This window comes from Paroedura picta, chromosome 1, assembly GCF_049243985.1.
Source record: "Paroedura picta isolate Pp20150507F chromosome 1, Ppicta_v3.0, whole genome shotgun sequence".
Taxonomy (NCBI): domain Eukaryota; kingdom Metazoa; phylum Chordata; class Lepidosauria; order Squamata; family Gekkonidae; genus Paroedura; species Paroedura picta.
Genome location: NC_135369.1, coordinates 49,120,853 through 49,143,282, shown reverse-complemented (window position 1 = coordinate 49,143,282; position 22,430 = coordinate 49,120,853). Strand labels below are relative to the sequence as shown.

At 41.3% G+C, this 22,430-nt stretch overlaps 1 protein-coding gene across 3 annotated transcripts in view; it reads right to left on the bottom strand.

Moving 5' to 3' along the window:
• Positions 1-22,430, bottom strand: part of THADA (THADA armadillo repeat containing) — a 175,073-nt gene that overhangs the window by 51,185 nt on the left and 101,458 nt on the right. For all 3 annotated transcript variants that reach the window (XM_077337687.1, XM_077337668.1, XM_077337678.1), the window contains exon 30: positions 2,606-2,721. In XM_077337687.1, coding sequence (XP_077193802.1) covers positions 2,606-2,721 — 116 coding nt within the window. The remainder of the gene's footprint in view (positions 1-2,605; positions 2,722-22,430) is intronic.

Genomic DNA, 22,430 nt, shown 5'->3' with positions numbered 1-22,430 from the left:
TGCCAGCAATGGGCCATCAGCCCTTCTAGACAAGAAATATTTCTTCATATTCCCAGCAGCTAGTTTCTTTGTCTCACAACTAAATTTAGACACATGTCCTTACAGACACGCATTTGGCATAACACCCTGGCCAGCAGGATGGCAGGCAGCGGCGCTCTGCCCTGACTATCCCTATGGCTGGCCTGCATAGATGCACCAGGGCAGAAGCCCGCCCTCGGCCCCCACCTGACCTGTGCCGACACCACGCAGGAGCACAAGATGGGCTTGCAGTAGAAGCGCGGGAGGCGAGGTGAGCCCAGTCGGAGGGAGGGAGGCTGCCGCCCCACCGTGATGGCGGTGGTGCATCCCGCCTTACGGTCCCTAAATTCTGGACACCTTACTTATACCCCGCTTTTCACTACCCAAAAGAACCTAAAAGCAACTTATAATTGCATTCCCTTCTTCTTCTCACAACAAACACCATGTGAGGTAGGTGAGACTGAAAGAACTCTGACAGAACTGCCCTGTGAGAACAGCTCTAACAGGATTGTGACTAGCCCAAGGTCACCCAGATGGTTGCATATGGAGGAATAGGGAATAAAAAATTCTCATATTAATTCCCTATTTTAGTAGTAATTGCACTCACAACTGCTATGCAAAAATAATGTTTTCCCACAAGGGAATACTTCATAGTGTGGCTTCTGCTGCACCAATCAGAATATTGCTTTCATATCTCCACACAGCAAAAAATTCATAAGTGAATTCCAGATAATGGAAATCACCTAATAAAAGTTAAATTCTGAATTATGTTAGGATCAAAAAAGTAGACTTCCAAAATCAAACTCATCGAAGTGCACACAGTTGAACTACATTTAGTTACCCAGCTAATGTCATTTTTCAGAACGGTCTATGAAAAGGATTTTACATTTCTTTTAGGCCTGGTATATGGGGAAATAATGTGGTCAGCATATCTCTATATTTCCCCCAGGATTATATGAAGCTTGGCACTGCACGTATGTAGTGAACTTGAATGATTATTTCCAAGCATCATCGGCATATCTAATTCTCAATATGACCATATCTGTGGATATTTCAATCTATAGATTGGAACTATGAACACACAAAAAAGGTCTGAAATATTCTTATCCATGACTCCTCCATGGTTCCTCTACATATTTTAGAAACTGCCTGGGGGGGGGGAGCGTCCGGAATCGAATCCGGCAACATCAGGGTGCCGGCCCCTACGCAAACTGCCCTACCTAGACGCCCGCTCGCCTCTCCGGCAGCCTGGCCACAAACAATCCTGGCTGCTAAAGCCAATGTGTCTCTGGCACCCCACCACTCCACCCAGCTGGTGGTGGCGGAGAGCAGGAGCCTCTGGCAGCTGTGAGAATGCGGCAGTGGTGGTAGTGCTGCTGAGGCAGTGGCTATGCCACTGCCGAGGCCCCCGCGCCAGAGACCACTGAGGAAGACGGTAGGTGCCGGCGGTGCAGGGCCCTGAGAGTAGCCACATCATCGCTTGGCTGCTCACAGCCGGCCTGGGGCCTGCCAGCACAACGGCTGATGTGCCCTCGACCCGCTGCCTTACAGGGGCAAGTGGCCGGGAGGCCTCTCCGTGCCTCCACAGGCCTGCCTTCCCCCCACACTTTCCTCTCATTAGCACCCGCTGCATTTTTGCATGCAGTGGGCTTTACAACTAGTTAAAAAATAAAGGCAGAGTAGTGCTACCAAAGGTCAAGTTTTTGATTTCTGCCAGTAAAGGGCAGGGTACTTTCCAGGCCAATTATGGCCTCTAAGAGAGATCTCATTCAGGCAAGGCTCAGCAGCCGCCACTGTGTGACTCTACCATCCAACTTGCATGAGTCACCAAGGCCTGCTTGCTTGCCACTGGTCAAGGCCTGCTTGCTTGCCACTTGCCGCTGCACAAAAGCCAGTGTAGTGTATGATTATTATTTATTAAATGTTTATACCATACTAATATGGCTCAGGGTGGTATACAAGATGGGTAGTGGTTAGAGTTTCTACATCTGGGAGATTCAGGTTTGTATTCCTGCTGTGCTGTGGAAGAACACTTGGTGACCTTGGGCTAGCCATACACTCTTAATTTTTATTTGTGGGATATGTTTACCACTATTCCAGCGTGGCCGGCTCAGGGCAGTTTCCAACATTCATATATCTCTGTTAGTTTATAGTACCTCCCAGTGTTGCCGTAAGGATAAAATGAAATAATGATGTAAGCAACTTCTGTTTCCCCCTTATAGAAAAAGGTAAGGTATGATAAATGTATAAATAAAGATGGGAGGAACAAATAACAGACTAGTTATTGGGAGTATATGGGTGGGAAGAAGAAAAGGAAACAAGGAAATGTGAGGATGCAGGAGCTTCCATCAGGGGGTTAAAGGAAATAGTATGAGGAGGGTGATAATGGCACAGTTCTTGACCATAATACTTTTTCTCCCTTATTTTTGAGAGAATGGGGAAAACAGACAATTTTTATCAACAGAAATCAAAGCTCTGCAAATTACTATCAAGGCTATATCAACAACACAATACAATTTCACCTCCACAACCAATTATCCTTCGGTGATAACTGCCTTTACAGAGAATACTGCTTTTATTAACCTACCTGTTTGCCAGCCACAACTTGGTTTCAACAGAGGAGATAATGTCAATCAGGCCTTGTTGAAAGTCGGAATTAGTTTGGTGTTTGGACTCCAAGTAGGACTGCAGCAAGTGAAACACCTATATTTCAATTAAAAATTGTTGTTAACGGGGTTTTTTTTCCAAAAATTCATTTTTCCATTTTATTTAATATAAATATACATGTACAAAATCCATACCCATATGGATTACAGGTGGCCTATTATATCACACAATAGATATGTACAAAACAAAATATGTACAAAACAAAACAAAAAATCTCCCCCAAAATTGACATCACCAATCGACCTTAGGTAATTACGCAATCAAGTCATAACACCAAGTCATTTTGAATAGGGATGGGCATGAATCGGGTGACAAGCCAAAATTCATGCTGAATTCTGGGTGTAGCAGGAGGTGATGTTCACCATCCATGTGCCCTCTGAAGAAATCTCTGAGCTTTAGGCTGTGGCCCAGGGCTTTTCAAAAATGATACCCACCCAGAAAGTTTGGTGTGAAATGGTGGGAGTGGTGTTTTCCAGCCTTGGAAATGTAGATATGGAGCCTCCAAAGATTGGCAGGCATTTCTGGCCTCCAATAACAGAGTTCCATTCATCACAGTCCATAGGAATACAGGTTCAGCATGGATAGCTGGTGCAAAAATGAGTGGAAAACTCATAGTACCAGGCAAGATAGGTGAGGAATTGCATAACATGCTAATGTGTTTGTACGGAAGCACTAATCCAGGAACAAGAAGAACCTCAAGATTTCCTGGTAAGTCATACCTATACTGAAAACACTGTGAGTTCATAAACAGCATTCCTGGGGCCCAGTGCAGCTCTATAAAATAATGATGGCTTATTAGATACTAGGCACAGGCCACAGGTTTAGACATGTCTGAGTACTGACAGTTATATTTGAAGTGTATTCAGTTCCATTTTATTTTAGGTTGGCAAAGCTAAATCTGAGGTGAAAACCAAAAATCCACAAGTGAGAGGGAGGAGAAGATGCAAACAATCCTCAAGAATGATTCCTAAACCCTAGTTACTTTCTATATCTTCACCAGTAACATTTTAAAATGCTTTCTTGTAATGCAATGGTTTTAAAACTCAAATATCTACAAAACACATTAAAAAAATTAAAATAACTAAAATGACAACTTGTTGATGAATGTGTAAATATAAGATCTGTATTTACTCAGCTTACTTGGAGAAAGAATAAATACATTTCTGTGAATTGCAGTAACCTTCCGTTTGACTTTTGAAAATAACAGTATTTTCTTTCAGTGGAGGCATCCAGAATCTATTCCCTGCCTGGGGACATTTCAGTAGTGCCATCCAGAATGCATGAATATCATTTTATAAAAACACTAACAAGTTTTTCATCAAAAGCTAGAAATGCAAAATGGTGAATGTTCATGTATAAACTAACAGGAATGAATATAGTTTTAAGCAACTAACCCCATAACAAAAACAGAACTGCTTTCCTAGTTCACTGGATCATAGAAAGAAACATAAGCCAAAAAATATGGCTGTTCGGAAGATTTATTATTTATGGAATTATGACCATAGCAGAACTAACATTTGATTACCTATGGTCAGAGCCCATATTCCTTTCTCCATTCCCATCTTGATCGCAGGTCTTGGTGCCTCTAAATTCTTATTTATGAATGAAATATTTATATGTTTTTTATTTATATTTATATTTGTTAACCGTCACTCCTGGACCCAGCCGGCGCGTGGCAGTGTACAACAAAGTTAAAACCCACATAAAACACAGACAGTATCATAAAACAATAATGAAGACAAATACCCAATCTAAAAACCTACCTCCTCCCCCACCCTATAATAACAGCCATCGCCGCCCACACCCGGGGGGGGGGGAATCTACTGGCAATACCCAGACTGTGGGTCTATGAGTGCCTCGTTCTTCCTAGCTTGGCCTTAACCAAATGCCTGGCGGAAGAGATCCGTCTTGCAGGCCCTGCAGAATTTTGATAGCTCCGTCAGGACTCTTAGCTCTTTTGGGAGCTCATTCCACCAGGTCGGGGCCAGGATCGAAAAGGCACTAGCTCTGGTCAAGGCCAGGTGTGCCTCCTGGGATCCAGGTACAACCAACTGGTTTGAACCAGCAGAGCAAAGAGTCCTGTGGGGAACATAAGGAGATAAGTGGTCCCTCAGATAGGCAGGGCCCAGGCCGCAGATGGCCTTAAAGGTAAGAACCAAAACCTGATCCAGAAGCTAACCGGTAACCAATGCAGCTGCCTCAGCAAAGGGTGGACATGGGTACGCCAAGAAAACCTCGTAAGAACCATAGCAGTCGCATTTTGCACCAGTTGCAATTTCCAGGTCAGAGATAAGTGTAGGCCTGCATAGAGTGAGTTACAGAGGTTTAATCTGGAAGTGACTGTTGCGTGGATCGCTGTGGCCAAGTATTCTGGAGACAGGTAGGGTGCTAGTAGCCTCACCTGGTGCAGATGGAACAATGTCAGCTACCCACATTATCTGAGTTTCCATACAAAGGGAGGCATCAAAGATCACCCCCAAATTCCTGGCCGCAGGTACAGTAATAAGCTGCACTCCATCCATGGAGTGGAGGCGCGCTTCCTGAATCTGCCCCCTTCTACCCAGCCACAGGACCTCTGTCTTGGAGGGGTTGAGTTTCAGGCAACTCTGCCTGGGCCATTCAGACATCACTTCCAAACAACTGGCAAATGTTTCGGTGTGTGTGTGTGTGGGGGGGGAGTGTTGCCAGCCATCCATCAGGAGATACAGCTGGGTGTCATCCACATACTGGTGACAACCCAGCCCAAACACTGGACCAGCTGTACCCAGAGGGTGCATATAGATATTGAAAAGCTTGGGGGACAGTATTGCCTCCTGCAGCACCCCACAAGAGAGCACATAAGGGTGCGACAACTCTTTCCCCACTGCCACCTTCTTTTTCTGGTTCTGGAGAAAGAAGACTGGCCATTGTAAGGCAGTCCCCCTGATCCCCCTTCCAGCGAGGTGGCATGCTAACAACTTGTGGTCAACTACATCAAATGCAGCCGACAGATCCAAAAGCCAAGGATAGCTGATATGCCACAGAGATAATCCACCAAGGCAACTGGTGCAGTCTCCACCCCGTGGCCAAGTTGGAAGCCACACTGGTATGGATCCAGGGCCGAAACTTCCTCCAAGAATGCCAGGAGCTGGTCCGCAGAAGCCTTCTCTAAACCACCTTACCCAGAAACACCAAATGCGAAACTGGGTGGTAACAGGCGGGATCCTGCGGATCCAGCAATGGTTTTTTCAGAAAAGGGCAATCCATTGCCTCCTTCAGCCTTTCAGGGAACAGTCTGCATAAAAAGGAGAGATTGACAATATCCCTCAAAGGGCCTCCTATCCGTTGGGTTACCCAATTTGAGCAACGATGACAGACAGTTATCTAGGTCAGGGGTAGTCAACCTGTGGTCCTCCAGATGTCCATGTACTACAATTCCCATGACCCCCTGCCAGCGTTTGCTGGCAGGGGCTGATGGGGATTGTAGTCCATGAACATCTGGCGGACCACAGGTTGACTACCCCTGATCTAGGTGACAAGTAGTAGCCCTCACCGAACCCAGCAGCTTGTCCACTTTGGTTAAAGAGTGCCACCTGAAGTCATCAAACACTACTCCAGTTGATGGCTGTGGAGATTCCAATTCACATTCTCTTTCAATTGCAGCAGGAATGTCATGGGGGAGCAAAAAGACTTTATCTGCAAAAAAGCTTGCAAATGCCTCATAGCTCAAATACAATCTGTTACTATTCCAGTGCCCTTTCTGGAGTGCGGAAAGGGTCTGAACTATACTAAATATCTGTGCTGGGTGAGAGCTTGCGGATGTGATTTCAGCAGCAAAAAAAATCATGTTTCACCACCTTCACCACTATCTCATATGCCTTCATAAATGTGTGGTAGGATGTTCTGGTCGCTTTGTCACGAGTTTTCCACTACACTCGCTCTAGCCATCTCACTACCCTCTTTCATAAAGCTCCTGTGTATACCATGGAGCCTGTTTGAGGTGAGGATGAAGAGGGCGCCGAGGAGCAATCTCGTCAATGGTGGTAGTAAGGTGGGTCTGCCAGTCTTCCACCAAGGCTGTCAACAAGTCACTGGAGGTCACTGGTTTCTGTAGATCATTCAAGAATCCATTGAGCTCCATAAGTCTCCACGGGCGGGCTAAAATACTCCCATTGCCCAAACAGGGAGGGGGTGGCACCTTCAGCCAGACCTTCAGGACATGGTGGTCTGACCATGGGACGACATTACTCGCCACCAGTTCCACCTGTATCCCCACACCAAAGATCAGATCGAAGCCAGCCTGATGGGTGTGACCAACAGCAAATGGCGAGAATCCTAGTGTCACCATGGCCGACACCAAGTCCTGGAGATGGCAAATCCATATGGATGGTAAAGTCATCCATAATTATAAGCCTAGGAAACTGCCACGTCCAGGCAACATAGGAGAAATTTTGATTTGTAAAGCCCTTGGTCAAATGTAGATGATTATGCATGCCTATGGGTGCAAGAGATCATACATAAGCATTCGCTGAACTGAACAACAGAACATGCATTTGTGTTCTCTTTTTAGATTTCTATGAGACAAAGAATCAAGCTTTTGTGCTTTTGCTAGAAACAGATCTATTAAAATGTATCATATCTCAAAGGACTGTCAAATTTGTAATTTAGTATATTTCTGCATATTTCTACATTCTTTAAACTATGGGGTACAGGACAGAGGTAGGGTACAGTTCATCACAATTGTTTATTTGTTCAAGTTAAGATCACATGGATAGGCCCTCCTGACTGTCCCACCAATCAAAGAAGCTTCTTTGATGGGTGCACAAGAGTCTGCCTTTATGGAGACAGCCTTATGATTATAGAACAAACTTGTGTGTGTGTGTGTGTGTGTGTGTGTGTGTGTGACTGGCTCCCTCACTTTTAATCTTCAGGAGGTAGTTGAAGACTGTTCTGGTTTTTACTTACTGTCTGTCCTAATTGGAGATTTTAAATTGTGATCTTTTGGGTGTTCTTAAAAATTATCAGTGTTTTATTTAGATTGTAAACCACTTTTGAGTTCTGCATTTCTTTGAGACATCATCGGCAAGGTTTGAACTACAGATTTTTACAGTTAAGGCTTTAGTCAAAAATTTGCTTCCCATGTTCACTGACTTAAAACAAGATTATTTACTTGACTATTAAGAGTTTACTTTTTATGTTTTATGTGAGCTTTCTAAAATTGGCTTCACAAAATTTGTCCAGGCATGGATGACCTCCTGCCATATGAAGTGATTTGTCATCAAATGAAACAACTGTTATATTGGAAACTCATTACTAGGTCTGTCTTGTAATTTAGATAAGTTTTGTGTACCTAGCAGTGACTGACCTCTCCTTCCCAGGTCCCTAATTCTGTACAAACCTTGCAACTCCTGCTATGTGAACTGGGAATATTTATCTGCACCACAGAACAAAGAATATTCCAAAATGGGGATGAAAGAGGACATGGTTGGAAAAAATTTATTTGCCCAGGCTTTTCATAAAGAAAAATGTATTTTAATAAAGATTTAAAGATTATTTTTGTAGAATATTTCTGAATAACTATCCATAAAACAGAGCTGACTATTTATAGACCACTTTCTACCAAATACTAAAGTGGGACTCAAGGTAGGTTTGCTATGTCTCAAAAAGCATGCGATTCAGCAGGTAGGAACAGAAGTCCCCTATGAAATGGAATCTGGAACATTGCCAGGGAGGGGCTGTAGCTCAGTGGAAGAGCCTTAGCTTTAGCATGCAGAACATCCCAGGTTCCATTCCTAGCATCTCTGGTTAAAAAGGACCATGCAGCTTGGTGTCTGAATAAAGAATACTGACATTGATGGACCAGTGGTCTGTTCCGGTATAAGGCAGCTTCATGTATATGTTGCCAATGCTGGCAGGCAGCATAAAACAATCTCAGGCTGTGGCCTATTCCGCCCTTTTCTGGGCCCATTGTCTAGAATTTCTGTTGCAATAGATACATTTGTCTTAGTGAGTTTGTCATTTTTTTTAAACCTGGGAACTAAATTTTGCAAGTGGAACTTGAAAAGAAAAGAACCCCTCTTTATGAAAGGTTAAACAAATAACTCTGATCTTGCTAAGTTAAGAGAATCACACTTTTTAAAAGAGGATATTTTCTAAGAGGAAGATATGCCATGAACATCTAATTTAATACATTGATACTTTAGGTATAAACTCTTTTTTTTTCAAATTGATACCACATTACTAGGTTTCAATGTCTTCTAAAGATTATTCATTTCATTTCCAAGCTTTCTTTCTTGCACCTAGTTACAAGAGTGTTTCTAGTGGGACACACAGTTTGACATGCAACAGAATTTTTCAGTCTTAAAATATGCAGGTTTGTGGGGAAATAAGCTCCGTATCACTCTCTCAAAATGAGGAGGAGGCACTTACAAATCATACAAGGCAAGATATGTGCTTTAGTCTTGCATAATAATATACATTGCAGTTACATGTCACAAAAACAGATGATGTACTCCATTGTGTAAGATTTAAAAATCAAACTTTTTCTGAAAGCGCAGCTGCTCTTACAGCACACAATAAACAGTTTCAGAGCATACCTGGAGCAACTTTACATGAATAAACATACAAATTATCAGTATTCCCTATGCCAAGAGATTAATGGAGAAAGGACCTTTTAAATCACAATATTATTTTTAATAAACTTGTCTGACTTTATAGGGACATCACCCTTCAAGTTAACAGGCAGTTGGAAAAAAGACCCCCTGCTTGAATGGCCCTTAAGCCTGTTAATGGCAATCTAGTATATGACATAAAGATTTACATAACTAGATGGAAGGATGAAACAATACTTTCTCTCACAATTGCTGAAGGAAGAGGGGGAGCAAAATGACATCACACTATCGCGTACATTTTTATTGTAGTTTTTATTCCCTGGAAAAAAGTCCAGATGTTTCACCAGCTGAAATAGAAAACTGGACATATTAATCCATGGATAAAAATGCAGCACTGGTAACAGCTGATCAAAACTGGTGAGGAGAAGCTACTAAAATGTAGAAATTACAAGTGAATGCCTAGCAAAACAAATACGACAGACTAATATGGTTATATGTAAGTTTTATTGGGTACAAGATCCCAAACACATTTGCCCTTCCGAGGAAATAGTATCCAGTCAGAAAACTCTATGAACTTGGCTAGACAAACTATGGAGCAGAAATAACAAATCCATGGAATTTTCCCACTGAAAACCTTTTCCCTCTGAAAAAGTCAAACTAGTCTGAAATCTTGTACTAAAAAATATCCACAAATTTTGCTGTTTCAGGAACTGGGATTCTAGCCTGCTATTGGACTTCACACAGGCTTAAAATAAGTAACTCTCTTCCAGCAGTACAGACATGACCTTGCTTCCAAGAAAAGGAAGGTTGCTGTGCAAGTAGGCATCATTTTTGGTGCAAAAACTCCCTGCATTTATAGAATAGTCTGTTTTGAAGAAATAATATGTTGTTCAAATCACCCCACCATCATCAAACTCATTACTTCTAGAATTTTAGAGCATATTTCACAACATGTAAGTGAAAGTGATAGTTAATAATGAGATAAGATATCATTGGGGAGGGTGTGGAAGGAGGAAAGAATGTAAGAATGCTGCTTGCAGACATTTATGAAAATGACACAAGAGCACATCTTATTCTGACATGTTCTTTGAACATTAACACAGGATAACAATACAAGTTTAAAATATCTGTTTTTCATGTATCTATTTAATTTGATCCACAGGCACAGGAAATACATGAACCAAGTAATACAGACAGAAGGATTTGGGCTGGTGGGGCATGATATTATTGCCTCCCTCTTCCTGTTGCTGGACAAAATAACTCCAGTAAGCCATTCCATATTGAGGTCCCTCTCTGTACGTTATTGCTGCAGTATGACGAGATGGCTAAAAAGTAACACTCCAGGCAAGAATCCTTCTGTCCATGGAAATGATCCAATGGACCCAAGCTGTGATCTCTTAACAATGCTAAGTTTCTCCCTCTCATACATTCATACACACAGACACAATCTCTTCACAGGGAGAAGGAGCTCCTTCACGTGCACAAAAATTATCTCCAAAGTTATCTCTAGGGGGTGACAAACCACTACACAAAATTCGAACCGCCATGAAATAAAACAAAAAGAGAGCTGGACAGAAGTACAACATTGTAGATAGATGTATTTACACAGGAAGAAAATTAAAATCAATAATGTATGTGTTATGTTAAAATGTGATAAACAAAGGGAAACCTCAGAGAGGTCAATCATGAAACTGGAAGACCAAAACACCTATTATTTGGAGATCACTTCACCAATTAGTTTCTGGGTCCAGTTAAAGGTATTGGTGCTCACTTTTCAAACCCTTCATAAATTTGAAGGACTCCTTCTTTCTACATGTTCCCAGTAAAGTCTACTGTCAGTATCCCACTTGTTTAAGGGCAGTACTGGTAAAAGTCTGGGCTCAAGCTTGACCCCAATTTCTAAATTTGTATTTGTCCTGGAGGTGCCCCACATCTGGAGCAGTTAGTCTAAAACTAGTATTTGGACCAGGGAATGGCATAAATCTACCTGGAGGCCAGGGTACCCTAATTGTAGGGGTGTCTGATATATGATGGTCCATATTATTTTGGGGTATAGAGGTCATGCAGGTGTTTCAGTTCCTTATTCCCAATATAATCCTTGAAGACACTCCAAATAAGAAGGCATCAATGCATACCTTCTTGTAGAGGATAGTCTTTGGAATGTAGAGTGTAGTACAAAGATTATACTGGGATGCAGAGTGTTTTTTTTTTTAAGTAATTTGCATATTTGATATTAGATCCATAAATAAAGAACTGGGAACCAACCAGACTTGTGGGCATCTCATGACTCTGTAACAACTTCCTTGAAGAAAATGGGGGGGGGGGGCACTCCTATTCTCCTGGCTTTCTGGTGAGACTGAAAAACAAGAGTTATTTAAGACAGCTTATGTGGCTGCCTCGGCCTGGCCAAAGGGGGGATGCTTTGTTGGTGGAGGTATTAGTTGTTTTTAGATTGGTTTTTAAACATCCTGTTCTGTTTACGAAAACTGTTTCTATATTGTTGCTACCCACCTTGGGCCCTGAGACACTCATGAGAAAGACAGGAATATATGAGCATTTAAAATAAACATTATCATTGGTTCATTATATAGGAACATTGACCTCTTCCAAAGATGAAGCATGCTCTTGAGTACTTTTCAGCACAACCTAACATGTTCACAGACTTTGGGGGGGAAATTAACCACAACGGAAACAAAAACAAATAAACCTGATGGCACCTTCAGCAACAAAGGAAGGAAATCTTTATAAGCACCATTTATTTTCCATCTCAAATATCTAAAAAAGCTTAAGTTATGGTCTCATAAGTTGGTTTGCATGCTAATTTGTTATACACAATATTTTTGCTTTCTGAGTACAGTCTCTTATCCAATTACTTGGATATTCCCAAACAGTCTCTCAAAACATTACTCCAAATTAGAAATAAATCATTATCTAAGGAAAAGTGGTGTGCTATATGTTGTTATTGTTATATAGCTACAGTTAAAATCAGAAAACATATTTTCATTTCTGCAAGAGAGGATGGATAATGTCAACTTTTTCTTCACAGACATATAAGAGTAATTCTGAATACTTCTGATGGTCTCACACATTCCCCACCCCCCAAAAAACCCACATATTACAGCTGTTTCTGGGGAACTGGGGTTCCTCAGAGACTTAGCAGGGGGGAGTCTGCACGGGGCTTTTATTCCAATCCCAGGTTGATTCAGTCCCTGTCATCTCCACTGAATGTGATTTCCATTTTGATTGTGTCCGATTTAAATTTTCCCTCTGCAACAAGCATGATTGATCCGGAGTGACCCTACCTATATCCTGCAATATCTTAAAGCACCTTTAATATTCAATATTTGAAGAATTTGATTGAGAAAGCATGAGAAAGCATGCGGATCCAGTGCCTCAAATTTGTTGGGGACTCCATAGTAGAGAAGCCCTGATTGGCCAGGGCTGACTTCGTGGTAGAGAAGCTCTGATTGGCCAAGGCTGTAAGCTCTCCTTAAAAGGAAAGCCCTAATTTTCTCTCAGCAGGTTTTTTTCTCCCTCCTCTACTTTCTCCAATCCTCTCCTCCGCACCCTCCTCGTTCAAGAAAAGAAAGAAAGAGGCTCTGGCTGTGCTTGGTTCCCCTCTCCTCTTCTGAAATCCCCTAACCTGGTGCAGAACACTTTTTTGTTTCAATGGAGGGGAGGGGGGGAGAGGAAGACCCGAACTCAAATTGATGTGGATTCAGCAGGATCCACAACGGAATAAACAAAGTAAGTGCAGATTCAGCCCAGGAGTCCCTTATTGATTACCAGAGCAAAACATTCCTTAAAAAAAAAAACAACTTCTCCACCATAACCAAGCAGGGCAGCATGGGCTGTGTTGTGGAATATAGTAATCTCAGTTTACTTATGTCACCAATGAGCTCTAATATTCCTGTAACAACTTCTAAATAAATTCCCTGTATTCACCAGAATACAGCACAACATCTTCAGCAACGCAAAAGGGTTCATTGGCACATTATTTATTATTTTCTTCATTTCTCCACAGTGGATTGTGGATTAAATTATTTTTCTCTCCTCCACTTTATCCTCACAACAACTCTGTGAATTAAAGGTAAAGGTAAAGATATCCCTTGTGCAAGCACTGAGTCATGTCTGACCCTCTAGCCTTCTAGCGTTTTCATGGCAGACTCAATACAGGGTGGTTTGCCAGTGCCTTCCCCAGTCATTACTGTTTTACTGACCTCGGAGGGATGGAAGGCTGAGTCAACCTTGAGCCGGCTGCTGGGATCAAACTCCCAACCTCATGGGCAAACAGCTTCATACAGCATTTCTGCCGCTAACCACTCTGCGCCACAAGAGGCTCTGTGAATTAGGCTATGCTAAAAATGTGTGGGCGGGCCCAAGGTCAGCCAGCAAGCTTCCATGGCAGATTGGAGATTTGAATCTCAAGTCTCCCAGATCCTACTCTGATGCTCTCAACGCTACTAGTTCTCACTGTGAAAACTGTTTTCTAAAGTTAGTTTTAAAATAATTGTCACAGCTTACACATGCATGCTACTGCTAGCTGAAGCCAAAGGGAAAATACAAAAACTGTGAGACAGGCTGATGGCAAAGGGAAATTAAGTATGTTGTCTAGAAATAAATTCATTTTCTAATGTCCAGCCAAGGATCTCATGATGTTTTGTGGTAAAGCGTTCATGAGTGATCTGCAAGTCTTGTTCCTAAGCATCACTGGCCAATTACTGGTAATCCGACACATCAGCTACCAGTATGCCATCCCCACCACCACCATGCTGATAAGCTATGTTGATCAAGCTTGCTGCAGCAAAGTGAGAAGCAATGGGATACTACAAGACAGCTCCACAAAACCCACAAGCAGAAGAAATGTCTGATAGAGACCACTGGTATTCTGCACTCTACTGAGCAAAGTTTGAAGTCTTCCTCCAATTTGCGGCTCTTTCTCCAAGAGAAACATCATTTAAACCGGAGGAAGCCTTCCCAGCCTGGAGGAAGGCTCCTTGAAGAATGGTTGGTTCCATCCCAGAGCATATAACATTTAAATTTTCTTACTACCAAGATTAAATAAGCATTATTAATGTGTTTTTGTTGGCATTTAAAGACAATGGAGAACCGGTCAGCTTATACGGTCTGTATAATTAATGAATACAGTATTAGGCAACACAAGATTTCTATGCTTTTCTATTATATTTTATCAAATTTATGAATATACTCTAAATAGAAAAAGAGAAAGACACCTAAAGCATCTTAATAATAGATGCTGAAGCTCAGCTGAAATTTACCCTGTGCATACAGATGAGGCTATTTATAAACTTTACTTCCCATCAGGCTCAGTAGAACTGCTTACAATAACATGTTAATGTTTTCCAGTAATTTTCACAGTGGCATTTAACTGCACACACCTCAGCCAAGGTAAACGTAAGGACAATCTGAGGGCAATCTACATAATAAAAAGAACAACCTTGATTAGTACTGCTACAAAATAAACATTATGACTACCTGAAACACATTATGTTGGTGTTCTTTACTCTTTAATTTTAGATGTGTCTCTCTAGCAGGCCTGTTTATTTTTATGTACTATGTATGGGAGTATCAGCTGACTAAGGGGTTCAGTAACATCGACTATTGACATAAATCTGCTGCCTTCAGGCTGGAGAAACTCAATTGTTAAGTCTAAATTATGCTACAATCTCTGCTGAACCTGGTTCCTGATTGCTCCATCTTGAATTTGTACCTTGCCTCTCTCCTGGACTGCCTTATGGCCTTCTGTTTTCAAGCTCAACCTTAACCAAGTTTTTTTGTTACAGATACATCACCCTCTATGAGCCATTGGTGACCTCCTGAAGATAGTTGATTGTAGACTCTTCCATCCTTGCCTGACCCACTTCCATACTTGACAATACCTCTCATTTATGACAAATGCACCTTTCAAAGGCCTATTTGCATTAAATGTGGCATTCAAAGTATTTTGCACAATCTTTTACTTATGCTGTCTTGATATCATGGAGTTTCTCCAGAGCTCCAGCAGAGCCATTCTTCCTGCCTAGGACACAGTGCTAACCCGGGATGGTGAAACACTCAACTCAGTAAAGCCTAAAGGTTTAGATTCTGGGATTGAAAATGTACTTTCCAAATAGTAGGAATTGCCTTCTTCCCCTGGAAGGGGGAGGGGGGATTTATTGTTTCAACCAAGCCGAAGTCTGAATATACTCTTTGTGGAATCCCAACTAAGCTCACCTTGGCTCACTTTGTAATTACTTTGGCTGCTCTGAGCTCTTTCAGAGAAAGCCTGGCTATTTCTAGACTTTCTCTAACAAAGCTCTAGCTTTACTTGCCAATACTTTCCTTTTCCTGAGAAAATTACTCCTGTGAAAGGAAACCAATGGTGAGATTGCCTGACTGGTAAAAGCAGAGGCTCAATTAATTAAACCTGGAGGCAGTGGGAACTTTAATTTTAATGCATCCTGGTAGCAATGAATACATTGCTCTTCCACAAGCAGACTTCTATAATGAAGGCTAGGGAAGGGGGTGGGGGAGAGATACATTAGTTCTTCACAAATACTACGCTCCCTCATTCTTCCAACACAAAAATGGTAAGTTTAGCAAAACAATGGGAGAAATAATGAAATACGTTCTCTTTTCAAAGGAATGAAAAAGTCATGGTCATAATACAGGGCATAAAGATAACCTACGGTAGGGGCTCACAAAGTGGGCAGTATGCCCCCCCAGGGGCAGTGAGAAATTTGGGGGCAGTAGGGGGGTGGTAAGAAATTTGGGGGCAGTAGGGGGGGGACAGTCTGACTCTTCCTGCTGCAGCTGCATTTTCCTAGCAAGAGACATTCTAAAGTGGCTTGACATTGCCAGCCTCTGAGTATTAGTGACCCTGGACTTTCATACTGGTCTCCCATCCTAGTGCTCACCGGGGCCAACTCTGCTTAGCTTCCTAAAGAAAACAACAACTTCAGACGGTGGGCTAGATGGGATGATATTCTAACTGAGTTCCTTCCTCTCCTCAGACTCTGTTCTTCCCAGGCTTTATCCCAGATCTCCAGGAATTTCTTAACCAGGGTTGGCAAACCTTCCCCAGAAGTCTTCAATTTTGGGAAGCTGAAAAAGCCTTCTGCTTGCTCCTGGCCATGGGATTTTCCATTGCTTGCTTATCTTTCCCCATCTTTCTCCCCGATGACGACCCAAAGTGGCTATTAGGAATGACTTTTGCAAAGAACTTTCCCCCCGCAGACTACAACATAGCTGCTGCACATGTTGTACAACAACCGAAAAGAAATGTAGACAAAACAGTGTGTTTTGAATTTGCAGTAGACTTAACACCAGCAAAGAGGTATTTCTTCACTATATATATAGAAAAAAATGTTATCTCACTTTAATAGGGGATTAATGGGCTATTGTTTACCAGGTGATATTATTTACCTGCACATCACAAAAAACTTCAGCTTGTCATGTATATCTGTTAAACCTCTATTGAAGGGAAACATTATCTAGGATTGTGCTGTATTAATTATAGTGCACCATCATTGGGCACCATCATTGGGCATATATTCCTGATTAATTCAGTTAATTACACTTGTGCAACATATAGATATAAGACAAGCGTATTTGTACAAAGATGGTATGTGAATGCCTGTATAAAGGCTGCGAGTAAAAACCACTACTATTTTTATTTAGGTGAATTTTTTTCTCTGTACTTGACACTAATATTTCTTCATCCAAACTTCAAAGAAAAGGTTATCTTGGACTAAAAGAATTAAGCCAAGAAGAGGAGCAGCTGCAAGGAAGTTGCAATGGAAAACATTATAATGGTTTTACTGCTTTGATCTCTAGGTAATATAACATTCATTTACAATATCAGCCTTAATAAATCAGCTATGAACTAGCATGCTTTAAAGACCGCTGCCAAATCAAATAAGAGAAGTAATATATAATGAACAATATTTCTGTTCCAGAAGGACAAGCCAGTTAACTGAGTGCCCTGCCATACATGATAGGAGCCAGAATGCATATTATATGAAGGATTCCTACAGAAGATGCGGCCCGTTATTGCAAGATACAGAGCTGTCCCACAAATCACTTACAGCACCCATTTCCCAAATAGGCTGTGAATGTTCTAAGAGCACCAAAACTTGGAAACAACAAGATATTTTTCAGTTGCAAAAACAAAGCCATGAAGGAAAACTGGAAAGACAGAAGATAAATGGGGATGACCCAAAGAACTAAATTAATTTAAGTAACTAAAATCCAAATAAACTAAATACTAAATAAAGTTTAAGATTCAATAACGAAGATATTAAAGTACCCTAAAAGCAACAGAACAGAAACATTGCTTATAATTATTATGCAATATTCAAGTCAGCCAATGTTCAGTTGAATGTTTCCTATAATTAGTTTTATACTTTGTTCATTTTTACTATATCAAACAAAACAATACAATAAAGTCAACATGGAAACAGATCACAATTTTATTTATTTATTTATTAGATTTTTATACTACCCTCCCATATGGTTCAATCCACCAGAATCCCTAGTATCTCTCCAGTGAATGGGGAACAGAAGCCATTGAGATGTTTAATTATGCTCTCCAAATCAAACCATCATGAAAAAAATCTATTATTTCTGCTCAGTTTCTGAAGGGGCCTGGTGCAGAAAGCAGACATTTAAATAGCTCTAAGCCATTTAAACCTCTACTTTCTGCTCTTCATGAACTGCCACGAACTGCCCTTAAAGTTGTGGAAGCTTATGGCAGCTCTTCAGCTTGCAAAGCACCAATCAGTCAAAATTCTTCATGAACTTATGTCTGTGAGCCAGTTCATGATCACACATATTCTTGTGTGCCCACAGTCTCTTTTTTGTCTTGATATGTCTGCACAAACATAACTATATAACTATTATATAACTAATGTAGATTTGTTATCCCATTTATGGTCTATCTATGTCACAAATTCCAGGACTCTCATTCAATACCTCACTAACTTTAATCATACAACTATTTTCAAATATTTCTACCTTAAAGAAACTCTTGTCAAGAATGACCTGCCTAATAAAGAATCGATTTGAATTCAAGACACACAGCAAAGTGCTAACAGTCCACATAAAGTGTACTGAACTCACAGTTGGTCTGCTGGGTCCCATTGTTTCTCTGTGCAAACTGTAGGCCCCAGAACAGGAATGGCCATTTGGCACCAGTCGGTTGGAGAAAGTTAAATTTCAGACCCATGTCTAGACATAGTTGCTTCTCACCTTCCATTCCTCCAATTAAGAAATCAATAAAAAGCTTTCATAGCATGCTAGAAGATGAATCATCAAGTACAAAGCAAAACAATTGATCCATAAGAAATAGGATTTCTGGTGTTTATGGTCTGAACTAGCAAGATGCCCACAAAATTTTAGAAATGTTCATAGAAATATAACCTAGGCCCTTATTAGTACATAACCAACTTGATAAGAGTACCAACTTGGCCTGCATCATTCTGAATGCTCACCAAGATGTTCAACTCTTGCACAAAAAGAACAAATTGTCTGATGGGGAATCACAGCAACAGTACACGCACATAAATACAGTAATCTCCCTTCCTGGCCAATTGTTTACATTTTTTATAAATTATCAAAATCACATTTGAAGTAAAAAAATATTAACAGGGGTGAACCTGTATGATTTAGAATCTGATCGCTTGAACATTAATGGCCATTGAACTGTCCACTTCCAAAGACGTTCTCACACAGCCTCATGGGAATTTCAGCGCATCCTCCTCTAAATTAAAAAAAATGGCTTTCAAATATTTTAAAATACCTTTAACCGCTCCTGCGGAGCGGATTAAATAAAAGGGTAAGGCCACCTGGGGAGGAGTTAGGGCGGGCCCTGTCCGGGATAAAAACTCAAAGGGCCCAATCAGGCCATTTCTGCCTAGAGAGCTGATCTTTATAGTCTGGAGAAGAGCGGTAATTCCAGGAGATCTCCAGGCCCCACATGGAGGTTGGCAACCCCACAGCTGCAAATATTCCTTGAGGTTTGAAAGTGGGGCCTCAAAAGGGTATAATGTCTCTGCAGCCACCCAACCAGTCACATAGTGCCCCCGGCCTATCTGAGGTCAAACATTGCAGAGAGGAGTTAAGGTAGCCAGATGTGTAGAATTTCACACTTAGGTGTGTTTGAACCTGACTTGGGTCACGACTGTTGTGCACTGATAGACCTTCTCTTGGTATTGCAGATTCTGAATGAGACACAAAACCCACACCAAACCCTGAGTTAGCGCCTGTTGCATTACAGCATGCAATGGGCTTTACTACTATTGTATAAAATTAATGTATAAGGAATACCTTGCCAACTAATTTCTATTTCACTATGTACATTAAATGGCAGAATAAATACAGCAAAAGAATAGCTGAAATTCGCCATCAAGGGACTTCCAGCCACTCTCCATTTCAAACATAAACATGATGACCTTCAGGGAAATTTCAAGAAAAATAGAACTTTGGAAGAGACACTGTAGCGCATGCAAGAACATAAAAATGCACCAACGTGTGTTAAAAAGTAATGGACAGCTTAGAAGCAATAAAAACAGACATGTACCATAATGAGTTTTCAGACTGCCTGTGAAAACCAGAAATATAAAGGACCATAATTACACTTTAGAAAAAGAGACACAGGATAAGAAATTGAGGACATTCCTGACTCCAAAATGAGAGGAATAGCTTCTTACATCACTGGGGTTAGGATTAAGAAATTCTTAAAAATGGTTTTATTATGATATGAAATATGTTGGCGATATTTAAAAAGCAAATAATTTCAAAAGCCCTTTCCAGCCTTTGCTTATTTTAAAAAAATCAAATATAGACTTATATATTCACACTAAAGCCCTTTAATCCTACCTATCGTACAGATTTCTTTCCACTAATAGGAGTCATTATGTGATATTGACTCTGCTCACAGACTCAGTGCTCCAGAAGGTAAAGAAAGCACTTTCTTCCCCAGAGTGAACAAAGTCAACACCATCTCCTTGTGTACCAAGAGTCCAAGTATTAACAGCTGAGGCAGATCACATGTAAAACTATTACAAAGACTTGCTCTTCAGACTGGAGAAGAAAGAGAGTACTGGTTGTTGTGGGTTTTCCAGACTGTGTGGTTGTGGTCTGGTAGTTTTAGTACCTTATGTTTAGCCAGTAACTGTGACTGGCATCTTCAGAGGTAGGCTCAATAAACAGTTTAATGAAGGAAACTTCTTAATAGGAGTGTGCCAGTTTCCAATAGGATAACAGACAAGTTCCGGTTATTTGCACTTGTTTTGGCAAAGCTTTGTCAGTGCATAATGTTACTATCTGTGTCAAACCAATCTGTGTGGGAATACTTACGAAGCATTTTATTTACTTCTTGGGAGAGTGCAACACATTTCATTCCTGTCATATCTGGGAGTCTCCCAGGGGATGGACTGGAACTAAGAAATAACAGGGATTTAAACTACCAGACCATGACCACACAGCCCAGAAAACCCACAACAACCAGGTAACTCTGGCTGTGAAAACCTTCATCAATTCATCAAAGAAAGAGAGTATTTGGCTGGATGCTGGCCTCTTATTGGATAAACATGTGGCAGAAATGGCCAAGAGTGATGGCATGGTGGTAAAGAAAATGATTGCAATTGACTATAGTTCTGCATATTGGTTTGACTGCTTCTGACCCTTGGTTCTTATCAAGAGAGCAGTATGTTCCTCTCCAGAATGTAGCTTCCCATGAGTCGGAGGAGGGAATGTTTTCAGTAGAGTCAAACCAGTCTTATCTTGTGTTCAAAGGCCAGAAGGCATGAGTAAACCATTACAAAATGTAAACTTCGGGGGCTGGGACTGATGCCAGGCAAAGATCTGGATCCCTCTCAGTAGTTCTTGGAAGGCTATCGTAAGGGCTGTAGGGTGTTCCCGGGAGGCGGAGTGGGGAGGTAGAGACCCCAGACTATTGGCTCATCCTGCAAGGGCATCCTCTTTCCCAACTGCCAAGAACACGGTATTTAACACTATGTAATCCTATTGTTCTCTGCACAGATCACCTGTGTCTATATTTCTTCTGCAGTAAAAATTATATATAAGGTTTTTCTCTCAGTGTGATTAACTGGGGCTGGGCAAAAGAACCCTAATTTGGCCATTTGACTATCAAAAGCATATCTCACCATCTTCAGCTAGTGAGCCAGATGTTGCCATCCCTGTACAAGAAATATCTTACTACTGTGGTACATGGTTGGCTATCCTCTACACTGGATTATTAAAGCATATCCCTTGAAGATTGGTCAGAAGCTACAGTTGGTATAACCATAACATTTACTGAGATGTGTTATGGAGATTATATCACTCCAGTTTTGTTCTATCTACACAGATTCTCAATTTGTTGATTGTAGACAACCAGTTTGGTGTAGTGGTTAGGAGTGCGGACTTGTAATCTGGCACGCCAGGTTCGATTCTGCGCTCCCCCACATTCAACCAGCTGGGTGACCTTGGGCTCGCCACAGCACTGATAAAACTGTTCTGACCGGGCAGTGATATCAGTGCTCTCTCAGCCTCACCTACCCCACAGGGTGTCTGTTGCGGGGAGAGGAATGGGAAGGCGACTGTAAGCCGCTTTGAGCCTCCTTCGGGTAGGGAAAAGCGGCATATAAGAACCAACTCTTCTTCTTCTTCTTCTTCTTCTTGTTTTCAAGCCCAATTCAAGGTGCTGGCATTGGCCTTTAAAGCACTATGCCTACTCCCATATGAACCTAACAGACCACTCTGGTCATCTTTGGAAGCCCTGCTTCAAGTGTCCCCACAGTCTAAGGCTAGATGAGTGGCAAACGAAGAAAGGGCTTCACCCAGTTGTGGTGTTGAAATTTTGAAACCCCCTCCCCAAAGAGATTGTCTTCTTCCAGCAGGTGAAGACTTTTTTGTTTGGTTTGCAGTTCCTTCACTAACTCCTCCCTATTTGTGTGTGTTTATGTTATGTTTTATTCAATTATGTATATCTTGGTATTTTAAATGCTTTTTTGTCTCATTCTTAAAGGTTTTTTTTTATATATGCTGCCTTGGAACCTTAAAGGAATGGTACGAAACTTCTGAAAGTTTTAAATAAACAAACAAATAAACAAATAAGTCCTTGTAAATAGTGTGTAAAATCAATATGCTAAA